The sequence below is a fragment of the Lethenteron reissneri genome, chromosome 58, assembly GCF_015708825.2.
Source record: "Lethenteron reissneri isolate LAM-NWPU_2019-01 chromosome 58, ASM1570882v1, whole genome shotgun sequence".
Lineage (NCBI taxonomy): Eukaryota > Metazoa > Chordata > Hyperoartia > Petromyzontiformes > Petromyzontidae > Lethenteron > Lethenteron reissneri.
Window position 1 is genome coordinate 334,184 of NC_083836.1, and position 23,476 is coordinate 357,659.

The 23,476-nt window shown below is 50.0% G+C and overlaps 1 protein-coding gene across 1 annotated transcript in view; it reads right to left on the reverse strand.

Moving 5' to 3' along the window:
- Positions 1–654: 654 nt before the first annotated feature.
- LOC133357576 (long-chain-fatty-acid--CoA ligase 4-like) overlaps positions 655–23,476 on the reverse strand; it is a 71,704-nt gene continuing 48,882 nt past the window's right edge. The window contains 4 exon segments of the mRNA XM_061575564.1: positions 655–992; positions 19,700–19,857; positions 20,107–20,221; positions 21,923–22,114. Coding sequence (XP_061431548.1) covers positions 835–992; positions 19,700–19,857; positions 20,107–20,221; positions 21,923–22,114 — 623 coding nt within the window. The 3' untranslated portion in view covers positions 655–834.

Consider the following 23,476-nt stretch of genomic DNA (forward strand, 5'->3'; position numbering starts at 1 on the left):
CCGCGATGTTTTGACGGGCGGAGCCGCGAGTGCCGGGAGGAGACCGCCGCGACGCAGTGGCGGTGGAAGCACCCGTTGCGGGGGGGGGGGCTCCACGTTCTCTACGCTTCCCATCGGCACACTTGGCAGCAGTGAGCAGCATTGGTGACCACGCTTTGCTGAGGAGTCCTTATGAGAATGAACCCGGCCCACACTTGTCTACTAGTGCATTCGATGGGATTGTGGTAAAACAACGGATTCCTTATCATCTTGTTTCATTCCATCTCGTTTTGTAGTTTTTCTTCCCTCTCTCCAACAGCCTAAATGTAGCGTTCAGGATACGAATTGCACTTCTGATCGAATTCTTAAACATTATAATCATTCAAATAAATCGATTCTTGCACACACGATTCGAAACGCATTATCGTGAGCGCAAGAAAGTTTCGAATCGCTGCGCCGGAACATGGCCGCTCCGTCACGAGGAGATGGGGGAAACGCGAGTGCCCGTCCGGCTCGGAGTTCCGCTCCAACACGGCCTTGACAAGCCCCGCGAACCATCCCTGTCGCTCGAGCATGCCGAGAAGAGACGGCGACAAGAGCACAACCGCTCCCACAACCGCCCCCCAAACACCCCCCCAACGACTCCTCCAACTGGCCCCCAACTTCCCCGCCACCGACCCCCCCAACCGCCCCCAAGCATCGCACGGTTTATTAAATGATTCCGGCTTACCAACGGACAGTCTGAGCCACTGACAAATCCGTCCACGTTTGCGTCGAACCGCGGTGAAGAGCAAAGGGAGGGAGAAGGGGAAATGGGGCGCGTGGCGGGGGGGAGAGCAGGGCAACGCCGCGAGGTCACTTCCCGCCGTACATGCGCTCGATGTCCTTCTCAAAGAAGCGCTTGATCTCCTTGCGCTTGAGCTTGAACGCATCGGTGACGAGGCCGGTCTCGGGGGTCCACGCGTTGGGGCTCAGGCGCACCTTGACCGGCACCTCGAACCGCTCCAGCTTGGCTACACGCATGCACACAAAAAAAAAGATCCCCTCCTTAACAACCCTTTGGGGCAAGTGCCAGGAGCCAGCGCCCATGAAGGCCGGAAAGGCAAACGAGGGGGTGGGTGGCCAGCACCACAACTGGCCGCCTGCTTGCACAAAATCACCCACATATGAAAACACTGATGAACACACAAAGACAAAAATCCCCCATATAGCCTCAACAGACTGTTGCGGCAAGTGCTGTTCGAGAGCACCTATGAAGGCCAGAACGGCACACGAGGGGGTGGGCGGCCAGCATCACACCTGGCCGCCTTTGTCTCTCCAGTGACGATGTTTACATATCACACCAGGTACTCATTTGAAGCAGAGTTGACCCCAGGACCGATTCAGATAATCGTCACTTGTATTGGCCGTGAGTTTGAATCCAACTCGGGTTGACAGGTTAGCAGCTCAGCACGCTCACCGCTACACTGCTGCTGCTCATAAAAGCAAGACCTACACACAAACGTGTGCACACAGAGTTCACAGCGTCGCTATTCCCCACACCCGCACACACACACACGCACGTGCGCGCGCGCGCTTATTCTCACGCGCGCACGTACGCACGCATATTTCACCATGGAAAGAGGTCGCACGGGCAAACAGGACATGACACCAACACCACGTATGGTGTAAACACGAAGCTCGGAAATACACGGTGCACAAAGACTGTAAACGCAGCTCACAGACAACAAAAAGGACGCGGCTAGAAACTAGTAAATTAACAAATAAATATTCTTCTCTTGCGTAAAAAAAGTCATCGGGTCTTTGAGATAAAAAAAAATCCTAATTCATTGGGTGGCTGGGTGACTCAGAGAGCTCATGCTGGCAGCACCGAGATCCTGGATTCCACTCTGGGTTTTAGTCACTCGTAACAATTATTTAGTGTGATGCATTACACAATGTTGCATCCAACTAGGACCCATATCTAACAGGAGAGGGGTCGCTTGCCTACAAACATCTGGTAGTTCGCCAAAATTGGTTCAAGAAAATATAACTCTGCTGATGAGACCAGAAAGTTGCAACTGGTTCAGCGTTTGCGTGCGTTGAACCAATGCTGCCCAAATTATGTACTCAGCAGCAGGCCGTGCGACTGATGGGATGTGTGAATTTTTTTCTAAACGAATAAAACTAGAGTATTTGTTTATTTTACCAAGGCCCATTGAGTTACATAACTCAGAAGCGACCTGGCCACTAATGATAGCTCAATAAAGTGGCTTATCATGTGGACATTTATAGCAGAAAAATACTCTAAAATGCAAGTTTCTAAATGTGGAGGGAAATACTGGAGGCCACGGAGAAAAATCCACGCGACCACAGGGAGAACACGCAAACTCCAAATATACAGGCATCGGGGTCGGGATCAAACCCACAACCTCCTGTATACCAGGCGAGGGAGCCAACATCTCCTAGCCATCGTGGTGCCCTATCCACTTGTCTGTCCTCCTTATTTACTTTGTTTAATTTGTACTTTAATTTGTTTATTTAATCATTTGTGTCCACGACGCAAATTATTATTTCGTGATTAAACGAGGCTTTCAACGTGTACATTTGGTGGTCTCAGTCCATGCTAAATCATATTTTAACTTTTTCATTTGGCTTATTTCCATGTCTGATGATGAAACGCGTTACATTGTTCAGCGTGCGACAGTCAAAACACTCCGGTGTGGGTCAAGGGACTGACAGCATTGACTTCGGAAGCGGTTTTGTGACTTCTTCCATCGTGGCCAATCTCTGGCACAGGGTGATGCACTGCTATCTGCAAACATTACAAAGTTCATTTGCATTGTCTCATGAGATAATCAAAAGCATTATAGTAATATAAATTAATATGGAAAAATATACATGTATTTTTTACAATAATAGATTTTATTTAGCATTTTAGCCAAAGTTCATGAGACGAGCGACAACGAGAGCCTGGCTTCACCACGGGCGAGCATCGCACACACGACACTGACGTCTGAGCCACGCTGGTCACTTGAGTCACCACCTGCCTTTTTTTAGACTCGCAAAATTAGGGGGCAATGATCACATCCTGATACGACGGCTGAGCCGCAAATCGCCTTTGCGATGCTCCACATTGTTTGGCTATGCGCACGCAAACAAAAAACCCCCACACGCGAATCAGCTCGAGGGAGCGTAATTTTAATTTAAATCATCCGCAAGTCGGGGATGCCGTTGAGTCAAATGTTCAGCGCACGAGTCACTTTACGACTTGGGTGAAAGCTCAACTCCTGATACAGCCGCGCATTGCGCCCAATTCCATCGTCTGGCGCGGGAGTTAAACCAATGGTGCAAGTTTCTTTAAAAAAACCCCTCTCTGTCCACACCCGGCAGTAAAAATGAGTGACACCGGTGAGCCAGTCAGCAGGTTGTGCGTGGTGGGGTAAAGTGTGGGTACGTGCACATCTTCCCAAGGCATCAGGCCAGTGTGGAGGTGTAGGCCAACTACCCTCTAGCGCTCGCTCCAGTGTGGAGGGAAAAACTGGAGGACCCAGAGAACAATCTACGCGACCACGGGGAGAAGATGCAAACTCCAAATATACAGTAGGCATCAGGGTTGGGATCGAACCTACGACCCCCTGCATCACGACGCCTTGTGGCCGGGCGAAGCTGCCGCTCAGGTAGAGGCGATGTGCCCCTGCATTCCGGCGCCCGCCGTTCCCCCCCCCTCGTGCGTGCGTCCGTGTGTGGGAATTTCTCCACGCACCGTTGTTTCCTTCCATGAGCCAAAGCGCTCAAGGGGGAGATATCAAAAAGGTCCCGTGCAATTCAGCATCAAAGAGGTGATCACACTCACGGCAAAGCTGCCCCCACCACCTCTCCTCCCCATCACCTCCTTCTTTCTGCCAGGCCACACGGTCATTGCACGGGCGACAATCGGCTGTCCGCCAACTTGTTGTATAAAGGCCTCGGACATCGCAACCTACTCTGCCAAATGACATCGGCAGCGCTGTCTTTCCATGTCCTATTAAAAACTTCGAAGTTGCTTACCCTATTAAATCCACAGTATTCTCCGCGTGCACCTGTATTCAAAAACCAAAACGAGGTTCCTGTTTAATTGCTCCATTACAAAGGACGCCAATGGAAGTGACGATGTGTCTGTGCTGAAATGTATAATTGGAATCAAACGCGAATGATTCTCTGATCGCTGCTCAACCGCTTGTTGGGAGTCGCGACTGCAGCAGCCACAACAAGAAATGTTATTCTCTTTGATGCTGGGGTCCCTAGCGAGGGCACAAAGTGGAACACGTAAACAGAAACACGGCATTCTAGGCCTCCTGGCCACGGCACGTGAGCGCGCCGCACCGAGACAAAGGCAAAACAAAAACAAGGCGTATTCTTTGGGTTTTTCGGTAAAGTCACGTAGATCGGTTCAAAGAAAATAACAAAAAACTACGACGTTTCGATCGCAACACAAGCGGTCGTCATCACGACGTCATCACAACGACCGCTTGTGGTGCGATCGAAACGTCGTAGTTTTTGGTTATTTTCTTTGAACCTATCTATGTGACTTTACCGAAAGACCAAAAGAAGATGAATTCCTGCAGCCACGAAAGCTTTAAGTCAAGATTGAAACAAGGCGGTCGCACAGACCAACTTGAAACGTTTCTCCCACAGCTCTCAAATTTTAGAAAGTCAAGTTCAGAAAGTTTGGTTTAGAAAGTTTAAATGGACGACGAGCACTTGCTATGAATTATTTGAGAAACATGGGATGTTGAAAAAGACTGAACAAAAGCGTCCAAAGAGGCGTAGATCGCTGCACGCTTTGCATTACAATGATAGAGAGGAAAACATGGATGAGAGGATATACACACGACGGCACATTGACCGTGAGGAAAAACTGACTGGGGCAGGACACTTCGCCCAGATGGGACGCTGCCCGGTGGTCGACAGAGCGGCAGCCAAACGCAAGAACGCACCCCGAGAGCACGTCGCCGTGGAGATGGAGTAATGAAATCAGCTCGTGTGCCACGCAAATTGTTGCATCGCCACATTGTGAGAGACTGGCGCCGGAATTGAGAGACCTGAAACCAACAGTGGAAAGATGGTGGCTGATTGTGGGGAGCGATAGCATGGCGGTTAGCACGCTGTGCTACCAACCCGGTGACCCAAGTTGGATTCCTGCTCACGGATAACACTAGTGACGATTATCTGAATCGGTCCTGGGCCTCCCCTAGGTCGACTCAGCCTCAAATTAGTACCTGCCGCAGTGTGAAATCATCGCCACTGGGGAGACAATGGCGGCCGGGTGTGGTGCTGGCCACCCACCCCCTTCGTGAGCCGTGCCCGGCCTTCATTAGGTGTTCGCTCACACCACTTGCCCCAACAATCTGTGCAGGCTATACGGGGGATCTTTGTTTGATGCTTTGTTTAAAAACTCAACACGACTTAGCGGAACTCTGTCAACGACTGCTACGCAGAGGCCCTCGTGCGAGTCTCACCGGTCCAGGCGGAGTTGATTGACCATGCTTCGCCACGCCGGTCGGCGAGATTCCTGGCAGCGAACTGCTCAGACATCACCGGTGCTGCCCCCTCGTGTGTTGCTAAATGACACCCAGAGCAGCAGCAGCATCTCCCGGTGGGAAAAGCAAACAACAATTTTTTTTACAAAATATAAATACGGGGTGGGATGGGGGGGGATCAACAAACCAGGTCACTGTTTCCCGGCCATGAAGCTCGTCCGTGCACGTGTGCACAAGCCAAGCTTTTTGCAGAAAACAGGATGCAAGTAATTCTTGAGCAGAGTGGCGGGAATGTGTCTTGTGGCGTGAGAACCACGGTCAGTTGTTGATCGTGACATCAAGAGCCGGCGGGGGGACCGGGAGTGGTGCGGGGGGGGGGGGTAGGACAAGCGTCCAATGATGCGCCTGCAACGCTGACAACAACCTGGCCCAGCCACATCACCGAAGCCTGAGGCAATAACATTTATTTGCACAGCGCGATAGCTCTGCTCTTCTCTTCCTCCTCCTCATTGACCTCTCCATCCCGCAAATGTTGCTTCCTACAGCGATGCTCGGTGCACCTCATATTGCATAGCAATTTGAGATGCTCTGCAAGCACCGATTGTGTTGTGTGGTGTAAAAGCGGTTGGATTGCGGGAAGTGGGGTATTGAATTTGCAACAACACCGGGGGATGTGGCGCACCGAAGGAAGCGGTAACGAGGTGCGTGCTGGCACCAGTGACAATGTCCCCAACGATCCCTTGCCCCCCGTCGTGTTCGTGCCAAGTTATTATTATTTTTTTATTTTTGTTTACGCAAAATAAAAAAACATACATTTAAGTAAGCGAGATATTTCAGAGACTCTCTCGAAACGGCTTGATGCGGGGTCACAAGGGCTCACGCCGACCCCGACAGCGAGGGTCACACGCGGCCCGCACATTGCGCGTGGGCTACAAGTACGGGCGCCCCTTCAGTCGGCACACCGCTGGACGAGGGCCACCCCCTGGTCCAGCGGGCTGAAGGGAGGACAGATAGGCGAGGGACAATGAGTTCAGCACAACGATGCGCCACTTGCTGCTGCCGATGTCCATCGCGTAGCCCCACGGCGTCGGTGCACGGCGGTCACGCGTCCGAGTGCTGCCGGCAGGCCCCCCAGCCTGCCAAGTTGGCGAGAGGAAACGAGATCGAAGGGGGGCATTGCGGGTGACTTTGCTCGCAGGCAACGCTCTTATGCGACCTCAATTCACGCGCCGCGGAAGCAGCTGCCAGCGTGAAGTCGCGAGCGACGCAACGGCGTGGCGCGCACGGGGGAGTTGTGGCGATTGTTTTTTTTCTTTCCGGGAGAAGGGCGGCACGCATCACAATCTCATTAACGTCCCGCCAGCGACACTTTCGTTGCCGAGAGAAAAAATAAAAAAACAAGAATAGCCATCATTGTTTCAAGCCGAGAGAGCACTGCTTCCCGTCTGGAATCGTTGACCAGGAACCGCACGGGTACCAGTGCCAACGTGGATTCGTGCCGGCTGCAGCCGCTCGCCCACCCCTTCTCCTCTCTAACCGTAAAACCCGGTGGAGGAAGATCGTTTTGGGGCATTGGCGTTGCCCGCCAGTAGCGCAGTCGTCGCCCGTTGCAGAAAACTATAAATGATTTTTAAAAAATATTTTACCAGGAAAGGCCCACTGAGCGACGCAGCTCTTTCTCAGAAGCGACCTGGCTACAAACTACAGCTCAAGGAAGCGGCTTAAAATACTCCAGACGCATGTTTCTATACTCGGTCGACGTGTACATTATTTTGCGAGCACGGAAAACAGATGTCCACCATCGCCTCCGAAGTGCCGGACGGTAGAAGTGTGCCCGTACGCCCAAGCAGTGAGGGCCCAAGCCAGCAGCATCCCGTCTCTCGCGAGCCACCGCCCGCTCCCAATCCCTGTGACGAGCGCGGTGACGCGTGCACAACTTCCCAGCCGGCTCCCCCCCCACGGGGACTGCACCTGCCGCCACGTCCGCCAGCCCGCCCGCCCGCGCGCTAAATCAGGACTCTTCCCACAAGAAAGGCGGCCGTGTTAAAGAGGGGAACTGCCGACGGGAGGGGATGCTCGGTGTGGGTATTGTGAGAGAGTGGGGGGGGGGGGGCTCTCCTAGACACCTTGGGGCTCTTCCCCTCACTCCCCTCCCCCACGTGGGAATCTCGGAGAAAGAGAGACAGAGACTGTGTTTGACCGCAAAACACGAGACAGCCATACTGGCTTTGCTCACGTCCACGTAAAAGAAAGTTACGTAATGGAGAATTTGACTGTTCGTTTTATACATCTGCGCCATTCGTCCAAATTGCACCGATCGCAATTGCTGAAGAAACGCCGACAAAAGTTGCAAGGCAGCCAGGCGGTGAGCCGGCTACCAGCAATTTCCCAAGTTCTGCGATCGATGATAGAGTAAGATATTTTCAGCCAATGAGTGTTTATATATATGTGTGAGCAAACTGGAGCACCCACAGAAAAACCCGCGCATGCGAGGGGGCAACAAAGCTATCCCATCAAGAAGGGACAGATGATATCAGTCCGTAGTTTGCTGTACCACATTCTCCCGGGGAGCCAGGGTATCGGGACCCCCTCAAGAACGAGTTTCGCAACATTGGCCCACCAACCCTCGCCTCTCTCCACAGTGCTGGACTACAGCAAGCTCCATCGGCGCCGTCCGGCTGTGGCCAGACAAACGAGGCGAGCTGCAGTGTAGTAATTAGTGCGCTGGGCTACAAACACTGCAATCAGAATTTGATTCCCGGCCTCGAAGACTATCAGTGGTATCTAAACCGGTTCGTACAGCCTTCCCCCCCAAATCCACTTTCAACGACCCGCACGGTGTTGGGGAGGTTTTCATCCAGCAGTGGATTTATAAAAGGTTGTAAATAAAAAATGATGGGGAAGATGATTGAAAACATTCAGTGTTCGCGAGCAACCTACTTCATGTACTTCCATCTACTGGCGGCTGCGCAATGATCTTTGCAAGGCCCATCAACTCCACCCAAAGCACCCGATGCTGGCCTTGGATGGAGCTGATTTACAATAATTTCCCTGACACTAGTAGTGGATATTCCACATTACTATGACAGTGGCGAGCAGAGAAGCACCAAAGCCGGCCTGCTATAAAGTGGTGCCACTCACTGTATTGGCGACCTTACAAAGGTGCCTCGAGTGCTGTATCCCACAGGGCGACCCGGCAAGAACTGGAAGTCATAAAAAAACAACACTTCCTCACACGTACAAGATTTTCCATGTGTGTGTGTATGATTTTCATTCCTAGCGAGATGATGTGAAAGGTTAGCGCTGGGTGAAAGAGAACAGACAATGCAGGCAGTAGATGTTCGCTTTCTCCGCCGGTCTCGCGGGCCGGCGTGCCCGTCTCAGAATGGTGCCGTGGTGGCCAGATGTTAACTACCTCGCCTGGTATACAGGAGGACGTGGGTTCGATCCCAACCCGAACGCCTATAAATTTGGAGTTTGTGTGTTCTCCCCGTGGTCACGTGAATTTTTCTCCGGGTCCTCCACTTTGTCCCTCCACAATTAGAAACGTGCGTTGAGAGTATTTGGCTGCTATAAATTTCCACGTGATAAGCCACTTCATTGGGCTATCATTAGTGGCCAGGTCGCTTCTGAAAAAGACCTATATAGCTCAGTGGGCCTTATCTGGTAAAATAAAAAATAGTTAAGAAAATAGAATGCCGGGTTTCACAGCCATCGCGTGACGATAGCTCGAGACAGAAAGCGCTCTTTGCCTGGGGAAGTCTCGGCTGGGACCCTGACACCTTCCAAGGATACCCTAGGTTGGGCTTGCCATGTTCAGGCATGTCATATAAATAAAAGTAAAGCAGTTTATAATGCACGCAATAATTCACGGAAGTGACGGAGTCTGAGGTACGGGGCCAATCTCAGTGTTGCACAAAAGTCAGGCAAGAGAGTTGGTGGAACTTTTAAGAGATAGGTGGGAGCCTTTAAGTGTTTTTTTAAAAGTCAGTGGAGACTTGAACGCTGCTGCTGCGAATGCGCAGCAGCAGTGGGAACAATGATGATGATGATGATGATGGCCGCGTTCCAGACAGCGGGGGCTGCCACAGAGAAGCTCCGGCTGGCAGTGGCCACGGCCTGGCTCCTCGGTGCAGAGAGGAGGAAGGGGTTGTGAGTGGCGCTGTTGAGAGTTCTACCGTGAGCAGTAATGCAGGGTGACGGGAGAGCGAAGACAGATGAGGTGGACATTGTGAATGTGTTTGAGTAAACAGAAGTAGATTGCCGAGAGGGAACCGGTGTGCGTCTGTGGGAAGAACACCATGACTAAAAAAAAACCGAAATCACGTCAAGTATCTACATGCCTCAAGGCTCACCAGTGGAACACAATCTTGAAAATTAATTGTACTACGATCAGTCAGAAAATTATCTGTCCAAGCTGACTTGCGCTACAGGGAAGATATTATTTAGCACCAATGTAATGTTTGGGAGATGTTTGAGATTCCTCTTGTGGCACAGTTGCTTCTGCGATGTTTATATTTACTTTGTTTTGCTTTTGTCATTTTGGTGAGTCAAATCACTTTTCAGATGAGATGCATCCTGCTCCCCTCGAGAGTTCTCGGGGAAACAAAATGAACTAAAAACTCAACTATATTGTCGCATAGATGTAAAGGTGCACAGGTTATAACAAAGTGGCCGATGCAGTGACTGGATGGACACATGGCTCACAAGCTTGAGCTTCGGCCTACTGCGGTTCACGCGCGTGGAGTCTGCTAGTAGCTTCTCGCTACTCCGCTCATTCCACAGTCCTCCACACACCCCGGGGCTCTCCACGATGAACGATCGCTGCCTTTCGGTCGCGGGGTTTGTACAGCCAGCACCGCTGAGTCTGGAGTGCTTTTTTGGAACACAGTATTTTACGAGACGCACCGACCTGTTAGAATTGTTATTGACGGAGCACTGTCCACCAGATACACTGCAGGGGATTTGACTCCAGGATCTGACTTGGGTTTTTGGCGCAGCGATTATCCCTCCCCCCCCTGCGCCCAAACAACCATAATCATTGCACTTGTAGACTAGGTCAGTGTCTGCTGATGTCGTGAACCGATTTTAGTAATCACCCCTGCATTAGTAAATTGTCTCTTCCTGTATGCGTAAGCCTCTGTTGGTCAAACTGTGCTTACCCAAATTCTGATGCATGCACGGCGATGACGGTGATGACGACGATAATGACGGTGATGATGACAGCGATGACGTGCACTTAACGATGACACCGAGGTTGCTGATACGGTAAAATGACCTTCAGTACTTTTTGCATTTCGCATACCGCCTTGAGCGTTGTACCCAAAAGAAGAGACGGTGTGTCATGGAGAGTTAATGCTCTGCTTGCATCACAAGCCTTGGGCCAGTATCTCTGAATAAACTGGGTTCGAGCCCTGGGCTGGGTCTCTTTCAGGGTGGCCAATGCCCATGTCACAGTACCAAACCAGTGACGATGAGAAGCGGTGTTTGGATTGCGGGCTCCCACATCTGTGCTGCAAGCCCCACCACGTGCGCAGTGAACAACCTGAATCTAAACTGTTTTTCATTTTACCAGTTAAGGCCCACTGAGCTGTAGAGCTCTTTTTCAGAATCGACCTGGCCAAGCATGATAGCCCAATGAAGTGGCTTATTATCATGTGGAAATTTATAGCAGCCAAATTCTCTAACAAGCTTCTAAATTTGGAGGGAAAAACCAAAGGACCCGGAGAAAAATCCACACGACCACGGGGAGAACATGCAAACTCCAAATATACAGGCATCGGGGTCGGGATCGAACCCACGACCTCCTGTAAACCGGGCGAGGCAGATAACATATCGCTACCGTGGCGCCCCAATCAAAGTGAATCGTACTCAAGGTATGCAGCAATGAATCCGTTAAAACTACTCGCGACATGCGCACCGAACCAGCGAGCAGACATTCATTGTTTACAATGTGTGCCAATTAATTATTAGGGGTGTAATGATGCATCTGTACTCAATCGGAATCTAAATAACAATCAGCGTCCCCCCACTGTGAAGCCTTGGCTTCACAGTCTTGAGATTTGGCGAGGCTTTCCTGGGTAAACGAGTGTCGTCATAAAAAGCTCGTGTTATATGCAACTGAATCGCACGTGTAAGAATGTATAATTTTTGGATGCACTGACACTAAAAGTTAAATTATCTACGAATATTACATTACGCTAATAAACGAGACTCAAAAAACTTGGATATACTAAAAATCGTTAAAGACAAAACATCGTAAAAAAATCTCAGTCCTGAGTCGTGAAGAATTTGTAGGATTGCCGTGTGGCAAATGGCAACATGCCTACTGATTAAATGCCAATTGTACAATGAAGCTAACGGGAAGTATGTATGTTGAACTTCTTTTGCACCGTACATAGCCAACCGTGCTAAGCGCAGTGCGGGGGAAGGAAATCGGAGGAAAGCATAATAATAGATGACACAAGAGGTGAGAAAAACATTGATTTGATTCTTATATCGAATTGCGATGCCAAATTGCAATAATGTATCGAACAGTTGGAGGGGGTGAATTGTTACGGGCCAAGTGCTAAAGTAGTTTCATCCTCTCCTAATTGAGTGTAAGGAGTTTGCTACAAAAGAAGGGCCAGTGACCAAAACGTCACCTAATATAGATGTTCTATTCTAAGGCTACGCAGTGCTCCCTGTTTGTGCCGCGTAGAGGGTGGGGTTATTAACCAACTTGGGACTCTATTCCCAAACTGCTAACCTGAATACACACACCATCGGTATTCTATGCAGTTTAAATATATTTTTTCGAGTGACATGACAAAGAAAAACAACCGGGTATTTCAGTGACGGAAGGGTTAACATAATAAGACAATACATGCTTTTTTTGTAACCAAAAAAGTAACATGTGCACATCCTGTGCTTACAAAAAACACAACAGCAGCAGTGGCAGCAGTAGCCCTACAAGACATTCCCAGGGAATGCTACACACACACGCGCGAAGACAAAGATCCCCCGTATAGCCTTAACAGACTGTTGGGGTAAGTGCTGTTCGCGAGCACCGATGAAGGGCGGTACGATACACAGGGGGGTGGGTGGCCAGCACCACGCTCGGCCGCCTTTTTTTCTCCCCAGTGGCGATGATTTTTACACACCGCACTACGTATTAATTTGAGGCCGAGTCGACCTAGGGGAGGTCCAGGACTAGTCGTCAATGGTGTTGATCACGAGTGGGAATTGAACTCGGGCCGCCGGGTTCGTAGCACACTACCTCTCACCACACACGCTAAAAACACACATGCTAAACACACACACACGCACTAAACCCAAAAACCCAAGGCTCTTAACATAAAATCTGATTCTTCCTGTTTGCATGTTTAGGCCCAGACCTCCGATCCAAATGTGAAACGTGGGTGGGCTACGAGGAATGCAGCCACGGTTACCAGTTCTCGCCGTGTTACGGGAGAACGCGACGGGGACGTTCTACGAGTTAGTGCGTGCCGCCTCGCACTGCTGGCGGCGAATCTGAATTGCCTTGTGGAACTGACCCCGCAGAACAAGAGGGTGCGATGGCAAAAGTTGTTGTTTGTCTGCCAACTGGAAATAATTGGGGGGAATCTGAAAAATCACAAAAAATATTTTAAAACTACCTAAAGATAAAAAAATAATCCACAGATAAGTGGTGATAAACCAAAGACTTTGTTCTGAAAATGATTGGCGAAGTTAAGCAAGGCTTTCCTGGCTAAAATTGCACTGTAATTATTATGGTATTGTAGTGCCCCTTCAATAACCAAACATCATTTTAACTTCAAGTGCTTTACCAAGTGAAGATGATCAGGGAGTTTATAACACAACATCCTTCACGCACTCATCACACACAGCACATGGACTGCAGATGCATCATCTCTCTCTCTAAATCAGCCCAGGCCCGCCCGTACACCACTTGAATCGTGTGCGACTACACCCACGATGAATCCCTCTCCTCACCCACCGCCAACTGTGAAAACAGACTCCGTGCCGCGTCGAGGTCCTCAGTAGCTTCATCTTTCCTGCCATTTCTCAGTTGCTCTTCCTATTTCCGATTCGTTCTCATTTCTCTTTCCTTTCTGATTCATGTTCTGTACTCTCCCCTTCCCATGGTGTGCTTTGGGTACAAAGTTGCCAGTTAATTATTACCAACTTCAGAATAAGAGACATACTTCGACAGACAATTATGTTTGTGCTGTGGGTAACCACGAGTTGCCTACACCACCATGATTGTTCAGGATGCTTTGGAGTTCAGTGGAAATGTTCAAAAACGAAAATAAAAAAGCCCAACTAAGGCCGTGTGTTGAGCACTCTGCTAAAAAGCATGACAAATAATACAGGGGATCAAAAATAAACAGAAAATAGTGATAATTAACAATGCCAATTATTGACCCTAAAATCCTCCAGGAGATTAAAGTCTGTCATCAGGAGGGTCCTACATTTGTACATTTGGCCAATTTCATGAACGAGTATTTGGCAGCGTAGTTTACGAGCCCAGACCAAGTATTTTAGCCGGTTCCAATTTTTTTACGTGATCAATAACAGTGAATTGTGCGATAACAATTTGAAACGAGTGGGGTTATCAAGTAATTCACTCTCATTAGCCGTGTAAATAGATCGGTACTACTGAAGTTTTTGCTATCTTAATTAGGTGGTGCTACCAATGTCTGCTGTGGCCCGTGGAGGAGTGGGAAGAAACTGGAGTGACCTGGAGAACACCGTCACTCCGAGAATGGGAGAGCACTCAAAGTCCCACACGAAGAGATGACATTCAGGCAAACCAAATCGATATGGAACCTCGGGGTCCCATAAGCCCCCGGCTCTCGCATTAACTGCGTTGCGACGTCATTTTATGTCTGTTGAGGGAGAACGATACGGAAATCTACTCCTTTCGACGAGTTCTACATGCTGCGCTAATCAAAGTTGCAAAGTTTTGTTGACGATTAGGGTCCTCGCTGCGCTTGGACGACATGACAACAGAATGATCCACGCCAGGTGGGTAGTGGCGTTTGTGTGTGCAGTGGGATGGAGTCGCCAAAAATAAATAAATAAATCTCTATTTCGACTTCCGTTTATTCGGGACCCCGGGGTCCCGCCATAAGATTCATTTGTAGACTGAGCCCATCGCTGTACTGCCTTCGCATGGCCACCTCACAACATGCCCATGGCCACGCACCGACGACAAGAGGCAAGCCCTGGAAGTGGCCGATCCAAGCACAACCCGGGCTCAAAGCTCCGAAGCCTCCCACATCCGATGAGATCAGGCACACGAACGAGTGTAAAAACACACGAATAAAGAGTAAAGCTTACTTAGGACATGTTGACAAGTGCCATAAGAAGGAAACAAACAAAATGCCCATAATTCTGTGATTGAGCCACTTAAACATTCAAAAACTGCTTTCTTACAAATCTGTTATTGTTAAACTATAAAATAAATTGTTTCCCGGAGTGTGAATTAGAGTAATCAAGGGTCCGTGCGTCACGGCCAACACGCTTGGCGCGTGACACAACTGAACGTCGCGCGTAGAGCCACGCTAATCTCCGCGTGACGTCACTGCACAGTCAAACCCATTTCCACCACGAGCAGCAGCAACAGCAGCAGGAGGCAGAGACATTTTCTCCCGGCCGCTGGATTCCAGGGCCCCGGGTCCTAGGGGCCCCGGTCCTGGAAAATTGTCCGCACGTTCGCAGCACAGGAACCCCCCCTTCGCTGTCGTCAGCAGTGACTTGTTGGGGGGCACGTGATGCCTCTCCATGCCTCATGGGAGGTGGTCGGTGTCGCACGGCGGGAATGGGCGGTGGTGACGGTGGTAACGGTGAGGAATGGATGGTGGTAGCGGTGGGGAGTGGGTGGTGGCGATGGGCAGAGGTGGTCGTGGTGGTGAGGAGTGGTGGTGGTGGTGGTGTGGGGGATGTGTGGTGATTGTGGCAGTGGGGACGGGGAGAGTTGGTGGTGGTGACCGTGGGGATGGGGATGGCAATGGAGATAGAGGGTGATAGCGATGGTGGCAGTGGAGATGGCAGTGGGGACAGGGGGTGGTGGTGGCAGTGAGACTGGGGAGTGGTGGCGGTGGAGATTGGGATGGACAGCGTTGGTGGTGAAGATGGCGAGTGGTGGTTAGCGGTGGGGAAGGGCAGAGTTGGTGGTGGTAGCGGTGGGGATGGGGTGGCTGTGGAAACAGGGGGTGGCGGTGGTGGTCGTGTGGATAGGGAGTGGCGGTAGTGGCGGGGATGGGGACAAATGGTGGCAGTGGCGGTGGGGTGTCGGTGGGGGCAGTGGTGGGGCTGAATGTGGTGGGTGGGGGTGGGGGGCAGGCGCTGGACTTCAGGTGCACAGGAAATGCGGCATTCTCTGCGTCACGTCGAGTATTTAAAGGCCTCCGGGTGCCTCCACCCCCACCGCCCGTGCTTCCTCCCGGAAATAATTGTTGTGACATCGCTCTCCGGGGAAATTTCCCACCCCCCCCTCCACATCAACCCGACCACCTCTCTTCTGCCGAGTGTGTTTTCAAACACAAACACGCAGAGCCTCCGTTGATCTTTATGGGCCATAGGAAAGAGCGTGTGAGCAAACAGTCTTGAATAACGGCATGACACACGGAGCAACGGTGTGGCCATCGCCACGCCCGGCTGCCTTTGTATCCCCAGCGCTGATGTTTGCATACCACACACCAGATATTCACTGACGGCTGGGCCTGATGCGAGCCGTGACCGAGTGCAAGTTCAGATCGCTCTTGTCACTAATGTGTATTACGTGGCTGGAGAGCTGAATCCAAGTCAGTGCCTTTCATTAACAGCATAGAGTGTGAGCCACATGCACGCACACACAGACACATAGCTGAAAACTCATAAGCACACAGAACAACAGCCGCCATTCAACACTATGTGGTGGTGATGTCACCACGGTGCTTGTGCCAGACTCGGTGCGCTTTCAGATCACGTGAAGTGTGGAATGCTCGCTGGAACGAGGTTATGGGTTGACCAATTGAAATGACTGGCAGATGCACCACCTGTACTCCTGACTGTGTCAACTTGCTGTGCTTTAGCCACCCGGCACTCCACTCACTGTTGTGAGCATTGCTCCTCCACTCTCCGTTGTTGCAGGAGGGCGACCACCTCCAACTGCTCAGGAGCATCCTTCATGAGCCTCCTCCAAAGAGGTATATCTCGACACCTCAGGCACCAGTCATCGGCAAGTCCATTCAGCTCCATATCCTCTTGTACCGCATCAGTCCATTTCTTCTCTAGCCCATGCCGTGCCTGTTTAGCCCCCTCTATCCAGTCAAACAAAAGCTGTTTGCGCATGCGATGGTTGGGTATGCGGGCTACATGACCCAGCCAACGCAGCCTTGCCTGCCAGAGGAGCTCATCTTTGGGCCCGTGTCCAAATCGTTCAAGGATTTGTGAGCCCCTCACACAATCAAGCCTGGTTAAACCCGGGATTGGCTCATAGGCAGGCCAGCTTGAATGTTTATGCTTGATTTGAAGCTTTCGTGACTGCAGGAATCCATACTCTTTGGTTCTTTCGGTAAAGTCACGTAGGTATAAAAATAATAGATCACGACGTTTCGATCGCAACAAGCAATCGTCATCAGGTGGGACAACCACAGCAAGAAAAACTGCTGAACCTAGCCAGCGTAGAAGTTCCATTAGGGCCTCCTCCACAGAGGCCGATCTCGACACCATTGGCATCACTCATTGGCACGTCCACTCAACTTAAAGTTGCTGTGTACCAAATCGGCCCATCTTGGCTCTAATCCGTGCCAATGCTGTTGGGCATGTGGTTACATGACCCAGCCAACACATCCTTGCCTACCGGAGGAGCCCAATCATGGAACTGTCCAGGTCTTTTAAGGATTTGCAAAGCTCGTCACAGAACGCATTTTGGAACCCTGAAAACATGAAAAGCAACCCAAAACCCTAACCTCCTGATGGTATCACAGGCCTTGACCAGGCGATGCTTAATTGCTCGTTTGAGCAATGAGAAGCTGACATCTGTAATTAAACCAACTCCTATTACCGGGGACAGCATAATCCTGGCATCATTCTCTCCGCTCTCCATTATGTGTGTACGTTGAACTTCTTTCGAACTGTACGTAGCCAACCGTGCTAATCTGAGGTGCGCGGGAAGGACAACAAACTAAACAGAAACGTAGTTCTAAAGAAATTAGTTTTCAATCTAGATGATTTATAAGTGCATAGCTCCAGTAGCTTCATAATATCGGAAGAGCATTCCAGACGGCCACAGAAGCACAACTGAAAGCGCGCGATGCAGTAACCATTTCTGTTCGATGGTTAGCCAAAGGCCACTGCTGCGAGAATGACCGGAGTTTGTGTGAGGGGGGCGGTTACCTACGCCCCCCTCAAACCACGGGACCCCCCAGACTTCAAAAGGCACGTCGCACGGTCGCACGCTTGCCGCTCAACGGAAAGCGCGGCGCGAGAGCCAAACGCAGCCTTCCCTTTCCAAAACACCTTTACACCCCCCAACCTCTCCCCTCGCTGCCGCTTGTTCCCATTGTCCGATTCCTGTTGTTTGGCCTCCAGGGGCACTGGCAACACAAGGGGGGCAGTATCGGTCAACACAACGGCGAGCAAGTGGACAACCAAGCGCCAGCCTTGCCCACGCGCTCACCAATAGAAGACGCGACGCGCGTGGATAGCTCTCGTCTCGTAGCTACGCACCGGAGAAGCTTTGTTGACGCAGTGACGTCACCGCAACAAAGTACGGGAGTGATGCCACACGTGTCGGAAGAGTGCATCTGACCGTAACTTTAGAATATTATTTTCTCACAAACAAATCTTCAGACGTGTGTCAGATAGCGTAGGGTACATCTCCAAGGTGTGTGTGTATATATATACCCGGGATAACTGTTATTAGGACCGTGTCTTCCTTGAAGCTGGACTGCCTTTGGCAATTTATGGTAGTTACTGCTACTACCCGCTGGTCATCTGCGCAAGCACGCTTTGTTTGCCTGTATGGGGCTGAGGAACGGCAGCTCTCGTGACGTCTGGTTGCTGCCTCCTGGGAAAGAGACCCGCCAGGCCGAGCAGCCCCGACTATTTCTAGAGACATTGTAAACTTTCCACATCGAGCGTTTTAACAAAAGCGGGGGGGGGGGGGGGGGGGAACGAGACCGTTGAGAGTGCGCCTCCTGTGCTAACGCGGTGCACCGCTCCTCGCTAAACGATCACAAATGTCAAAAAAGTTTTTTTTAAGGGCTGCAGATTGCTTGGGATGAAAATGAAATACTTTTTTTGTTCAGCATGCTCTCGGCCAAGCTGTGTTTTCTGATTCCCGTAGTGTTCACTGTGCTGTCCGCATCACTTAGTGGGACAGATAAATCCTCACTTAGAACTCGCATGGCGAGAAGTGCAACCCCTTGTGTACGAGGGAACAACCCTGGGACAATGTCACAGAACTACTTCTCAAGTAAATTTTAATAGGCATTTTGATCTACGCTAGGGGAAAGCGTCTCAAGTCTGTCGATCATTCAGACATTTTAATTCGGAGCTCGAATATTCCCAACTATGTGAAACCTCCAGTTAAACGTTATGGTTTTTTTTGCAGGAATTGGTGGCTGAAATAACCTTTGACAGCATCGAATATCTTCTGAAAGATTCCGGGCACTCAATGCTGTGGATTTCACACCTGATGATTGCTTGTGTTTCAGTTGAAACGTCGTGATCATTTTATTGTTTAATATTTGTATTATTTAATTGTTTCCCTTCTACGTAACTTTACAGAAAGAACCAAGATTATAGTTAATAGTTTAGTTTTAATTGAAATGCACATGACACATTAGGTGTCCAGCTTTATTTTTTGACAGAATTTGAGGAGCCATACGGACGACGTGACTGGCAAACGACTCGTAAGATCGTTTCCGCAGGGAAATGCCAGCAGCAAGGTGGCGTCACGCGTTCACGATGGTAACCCAACATTTGTGCGACCTGGCCCTAACGATCCACTCCAAGGGCAAGAGGGCGGAAACCATCGATCCCCGTTCGGCTACATCGACGGTGACACACTGTTCAGAAACACTACCAATCAGAAAACTTTTCATATCAAAAGGAAATTCAAATTAAAAAAAATCGACCTCTTCAATTCCACGGGACGTAAGATTCCTCCTAACGAGCATCCTGAGTTTGAGATGAATAACTGCACTGGGGGGAGGGGGGGAAGAAGGAGTGCGAGGGCCGCGTACCGTTGGTGGCAGCGGCGCTGATCTCCTTCAGCATTTCATGCTCCATGGCCGGGTGGTTGCAGATCTCCTCCCAGGAGCCGGTGATGCCGAGCCGGCCGGCCAGCTCTGTCAGCATCTTCAGGTTGGGAACGACGAAGCAGATGACGTAGGTCTGATCGCTGAGCGAGTGCCCGGGGGAGTGGAGGAGAGAAGTGCAACACAGGGAGAGAACACAAACTTTACAGAGCAGAACAGGGACAGAACACACAAACCTCACACAGCAGAACAAGAAGAGAACGCACAAACTTCACGCAGAAAGATGTCCGAGGTGGGAATCAAACTCAGGACTTCTTCCTGTAAAGGCATAAAGTGTGACCGCTGCCAACACCCTGCTGCCCCAAATTGTGTCCCTGCAGCCTGGCCCTCACCTGCTGGCGTAGGCACAGATGTTGTCAATGATGGGGCAGTTCTTAAGAGCGGACTCCACCTTGCCCAGAGACACGTACTCCCCGGCCTGCAGCTTCACCAGGTCCTTTTTACGGTCTACGCGAGTGTACACAGCAGACACCCCCCCCCCCACCACCACAAGTCGTCAACTGTTATTGTAGAGTCACAACGGCAAGCGATGATTCCAAACTTGACGTTTCAGCTGGGGTGAGGTCAACTCTGTTCAAATGGGGAGAACCTTCGCCCACACAAACAAAGACAAAGCTTCTCCTTACAGCCTCAAGAGGCTGTTGGGACAAGTGCTGTTAGCGAGCACCATTGAAGGCCGGCACGGGGTGGGTGACCAGCACCACGCCCGGCCGCCTTTGTCTCCTCAGCCGTGATGTTTACACACTGAACCATCCATAAGAGGTTTTTTGGGTTAGATCGCGTAAATATATAAAAGTGTTGTTACAACCTGCCACCACCCGACACAGCCAACTAGTAAGGGTTGTCACGTAAACAGAACGTGCCAATTCGTCACCAGTACAGCACACTGGTTGTGTGTTGGAGAGCCAAGCCACAACATTTACAAACTGAGTACGACGCTTCGCCAGTAATTGCAACTAGCTTCATCAGGCGATAGACAGATTTGTGGAGAAGCCTTACTGTTCGTTCCTTAAATAGAGGCGTGGATTGTGGTGACCACGCTTCTGCGCTCTTGCACCAAGTGGGGGGGGGGGGGGGGATAACTGAGACAACGTACATTATGCATGTGCGTTATGCGAGCCCTTTGATCAGGATTAATTGCACGTGGTAAATGTTATGTTGGGCAAACAGGACGAATGATCAGCACGAGACTAAAAGAACATCAGAGAAATATTAAATTCTCCCAAATACAACTGTCAACAGTAGCAGAACACGCGTGCCAACAAGGACTCTCAATTGATTTTGATAATAAAGTTCTGTGCAAAACTAGCTACTACTGGCCAAGACTAATTAGAGAATCTATCGAAATTTAAAGAAATAAAACATATTTTACCCGTTCGGAGAGCTACCGCCTTAGTGCTGCGTGGCAGCTAATCATCAAATAACACATTGTTTAAATGTATGCCAATGAAGGGCAGCATACTTCAATAGGGATTACCGTGGGTATGGCTATTTTAATAAACACAATAGACAGGACGGACAAGATCAAAGGGGTCGCATAACGCACATGCATCATGTACGTTGACTCAGTAGTCCCCCCCCACTTGGCGCAAGAGCGCAGAAGCGTGGTCACCACGTCTACGCCTCTATAGAAGGAACGAAACAGACTTCTTCACAAATCTGGCTGTCGCCTGATGAAGCTAGTTGTAATTACTGGTGAAACGTCGTACTCAGATTGTAAATGTGGCTTGGCTCTCTAACACACTGGTGTGCTGTACTAGTGACGAATTGGCACGTTCTGTTTACGTGACAACCCTTACAAGTTGGCCGTGTCGGGTGGTGGCGGGTTTAACGACACATTTATATATTTCCGGGATCTAACCCAAAAAAACCTCTATTATGGATGATATTGGTCGCGAAAGCCTCCTACGTGTTACACTGAACCAGGTACTCCCTTTGAGGCCTAGTCGACCTAGGGGAGGCCCAGGTCCGGTTCAGATAATTTTCACGGGTGTTTGCCGTAAGCGGGAATTGAACTCAGGTCGCCGGGTACAGAGTGCAACGCACTAACCTACATGTGCACACACACGTGCACACACGTGCACACACACGTGCACACACACGTGCACACACACGCATAGTCGCAGGTGGTGCGTAGCTGCACGTCACCTATGAGTCGGAGGCAGCCGCTGGGCAGGATCTCGCCGATGTCGCCCGTGCAGAACCAGCGCTGTGCCCTCGCGTCCGTGTAGAAGCCCTCGCGCGTCAGCTCCTCGTTGTTCAGGTAACCCATCGTCACGTTGGGCCCCCCGATGAGAACCTCCCCCCGCGGGTTCGGGGAGTCGTTCACTGTGTAGCCGCCTGGTAGGAGAGGGGCGGAACGGCATTCACACAGCGCAATGTTCAATCTCCAAATACAATGCAATGTTCAACCTCCAACTACAATGTGATGCTCATCTCCAACTACAATGCAATGTTCAATCTCCAACAACAATGTAACCTTCAATCTCCAACCACGATGTAATGTTCTATCTCCAACTACAATGCAATGTTCAATCTCCAACTACAATGCAATGTTCAATCTCCAACTACAATGTAATGTTCCATCTCCAACTACAATGTAATGTTCAATCTCCAACTACAATGTAACCTTCAATCTCCAACCACAATATAATGTTCCATCTCCAAGTACAATGCAATGTTCAATCTCCAACTACAATGTAACCTTCAATCTCCAACTACAATGTAATGTTCCATCTCCAACTACAATGTAATGTTCAATCTCCAACTACAATGCAATGTTCAATCTCCAACTACAATGCAACCTTCAATCTCCAACTACAATGTAATGTTCCATCTCCAACTACAATGTAATGTTCAATCTCCAACTACAATGCAATGTTCAATCTCCAACTACAATGCAACCTTCAATCTCCAACTACAATGCAATGTTCAATCTCCAACTACAATGCAACCTTCAATCTCCAACTACAATGCAATGTTCAATCTCCAACTACAATGCAACCTTCAATCTCCAACTACAATGTAATGTTCCATCTCCAACTGCAACTCAGTCGGTGTCTTTGCCGTCCCTCTCCACCAGGGGGGCCTTTCCCTCAGCTCTTCCGATGTGTTCCTGGGTTGCACTTCGTTCGGCACAATGTCCGACGTTTCGCTCCAAGCCCGAGACACGTTCGCCTCACTTTGGCTTTGCTCACTTTCTGGAACGAACCCGCTTCATTTTGTGTAAACCTGTAAAATCAAAACTGGGGCAGGGTCTTCCTTGCTTAACCAAATGCTGATATGGAACACTGGTCAAAAAAAGGCCTCTTGGATTATGGGTCCAACATGTTACCGTCTAAATGCCAAATTTCATTTCATTAGGTTCCAAGAGAAGCTCTCATCAAGTGCAGTGAAACGTCGGGACCCCATGCCGAACACCACATGATTGGTGGATCACACAGAGATGGAGCCATCAATTGCATGAGACAGATAATTGCAGAACAGTGAAATGGAATGTATAGAAGGTAGCAAAGCAAGTAGGCTTCTGACATGCTGGACAGCCGAGTTCAGGGTCTCTCTCCCCATACATGTGGGCACCTCATGGGAATAATGGGCCTTGCGTCCTCCATGAGAATGTAAAATATCCACCACTGGCTCGTGACAGACAATCGAATGGGAGAGAGATAAACAAAACATACTCTTTGGTTCTTTCGCTAGAAA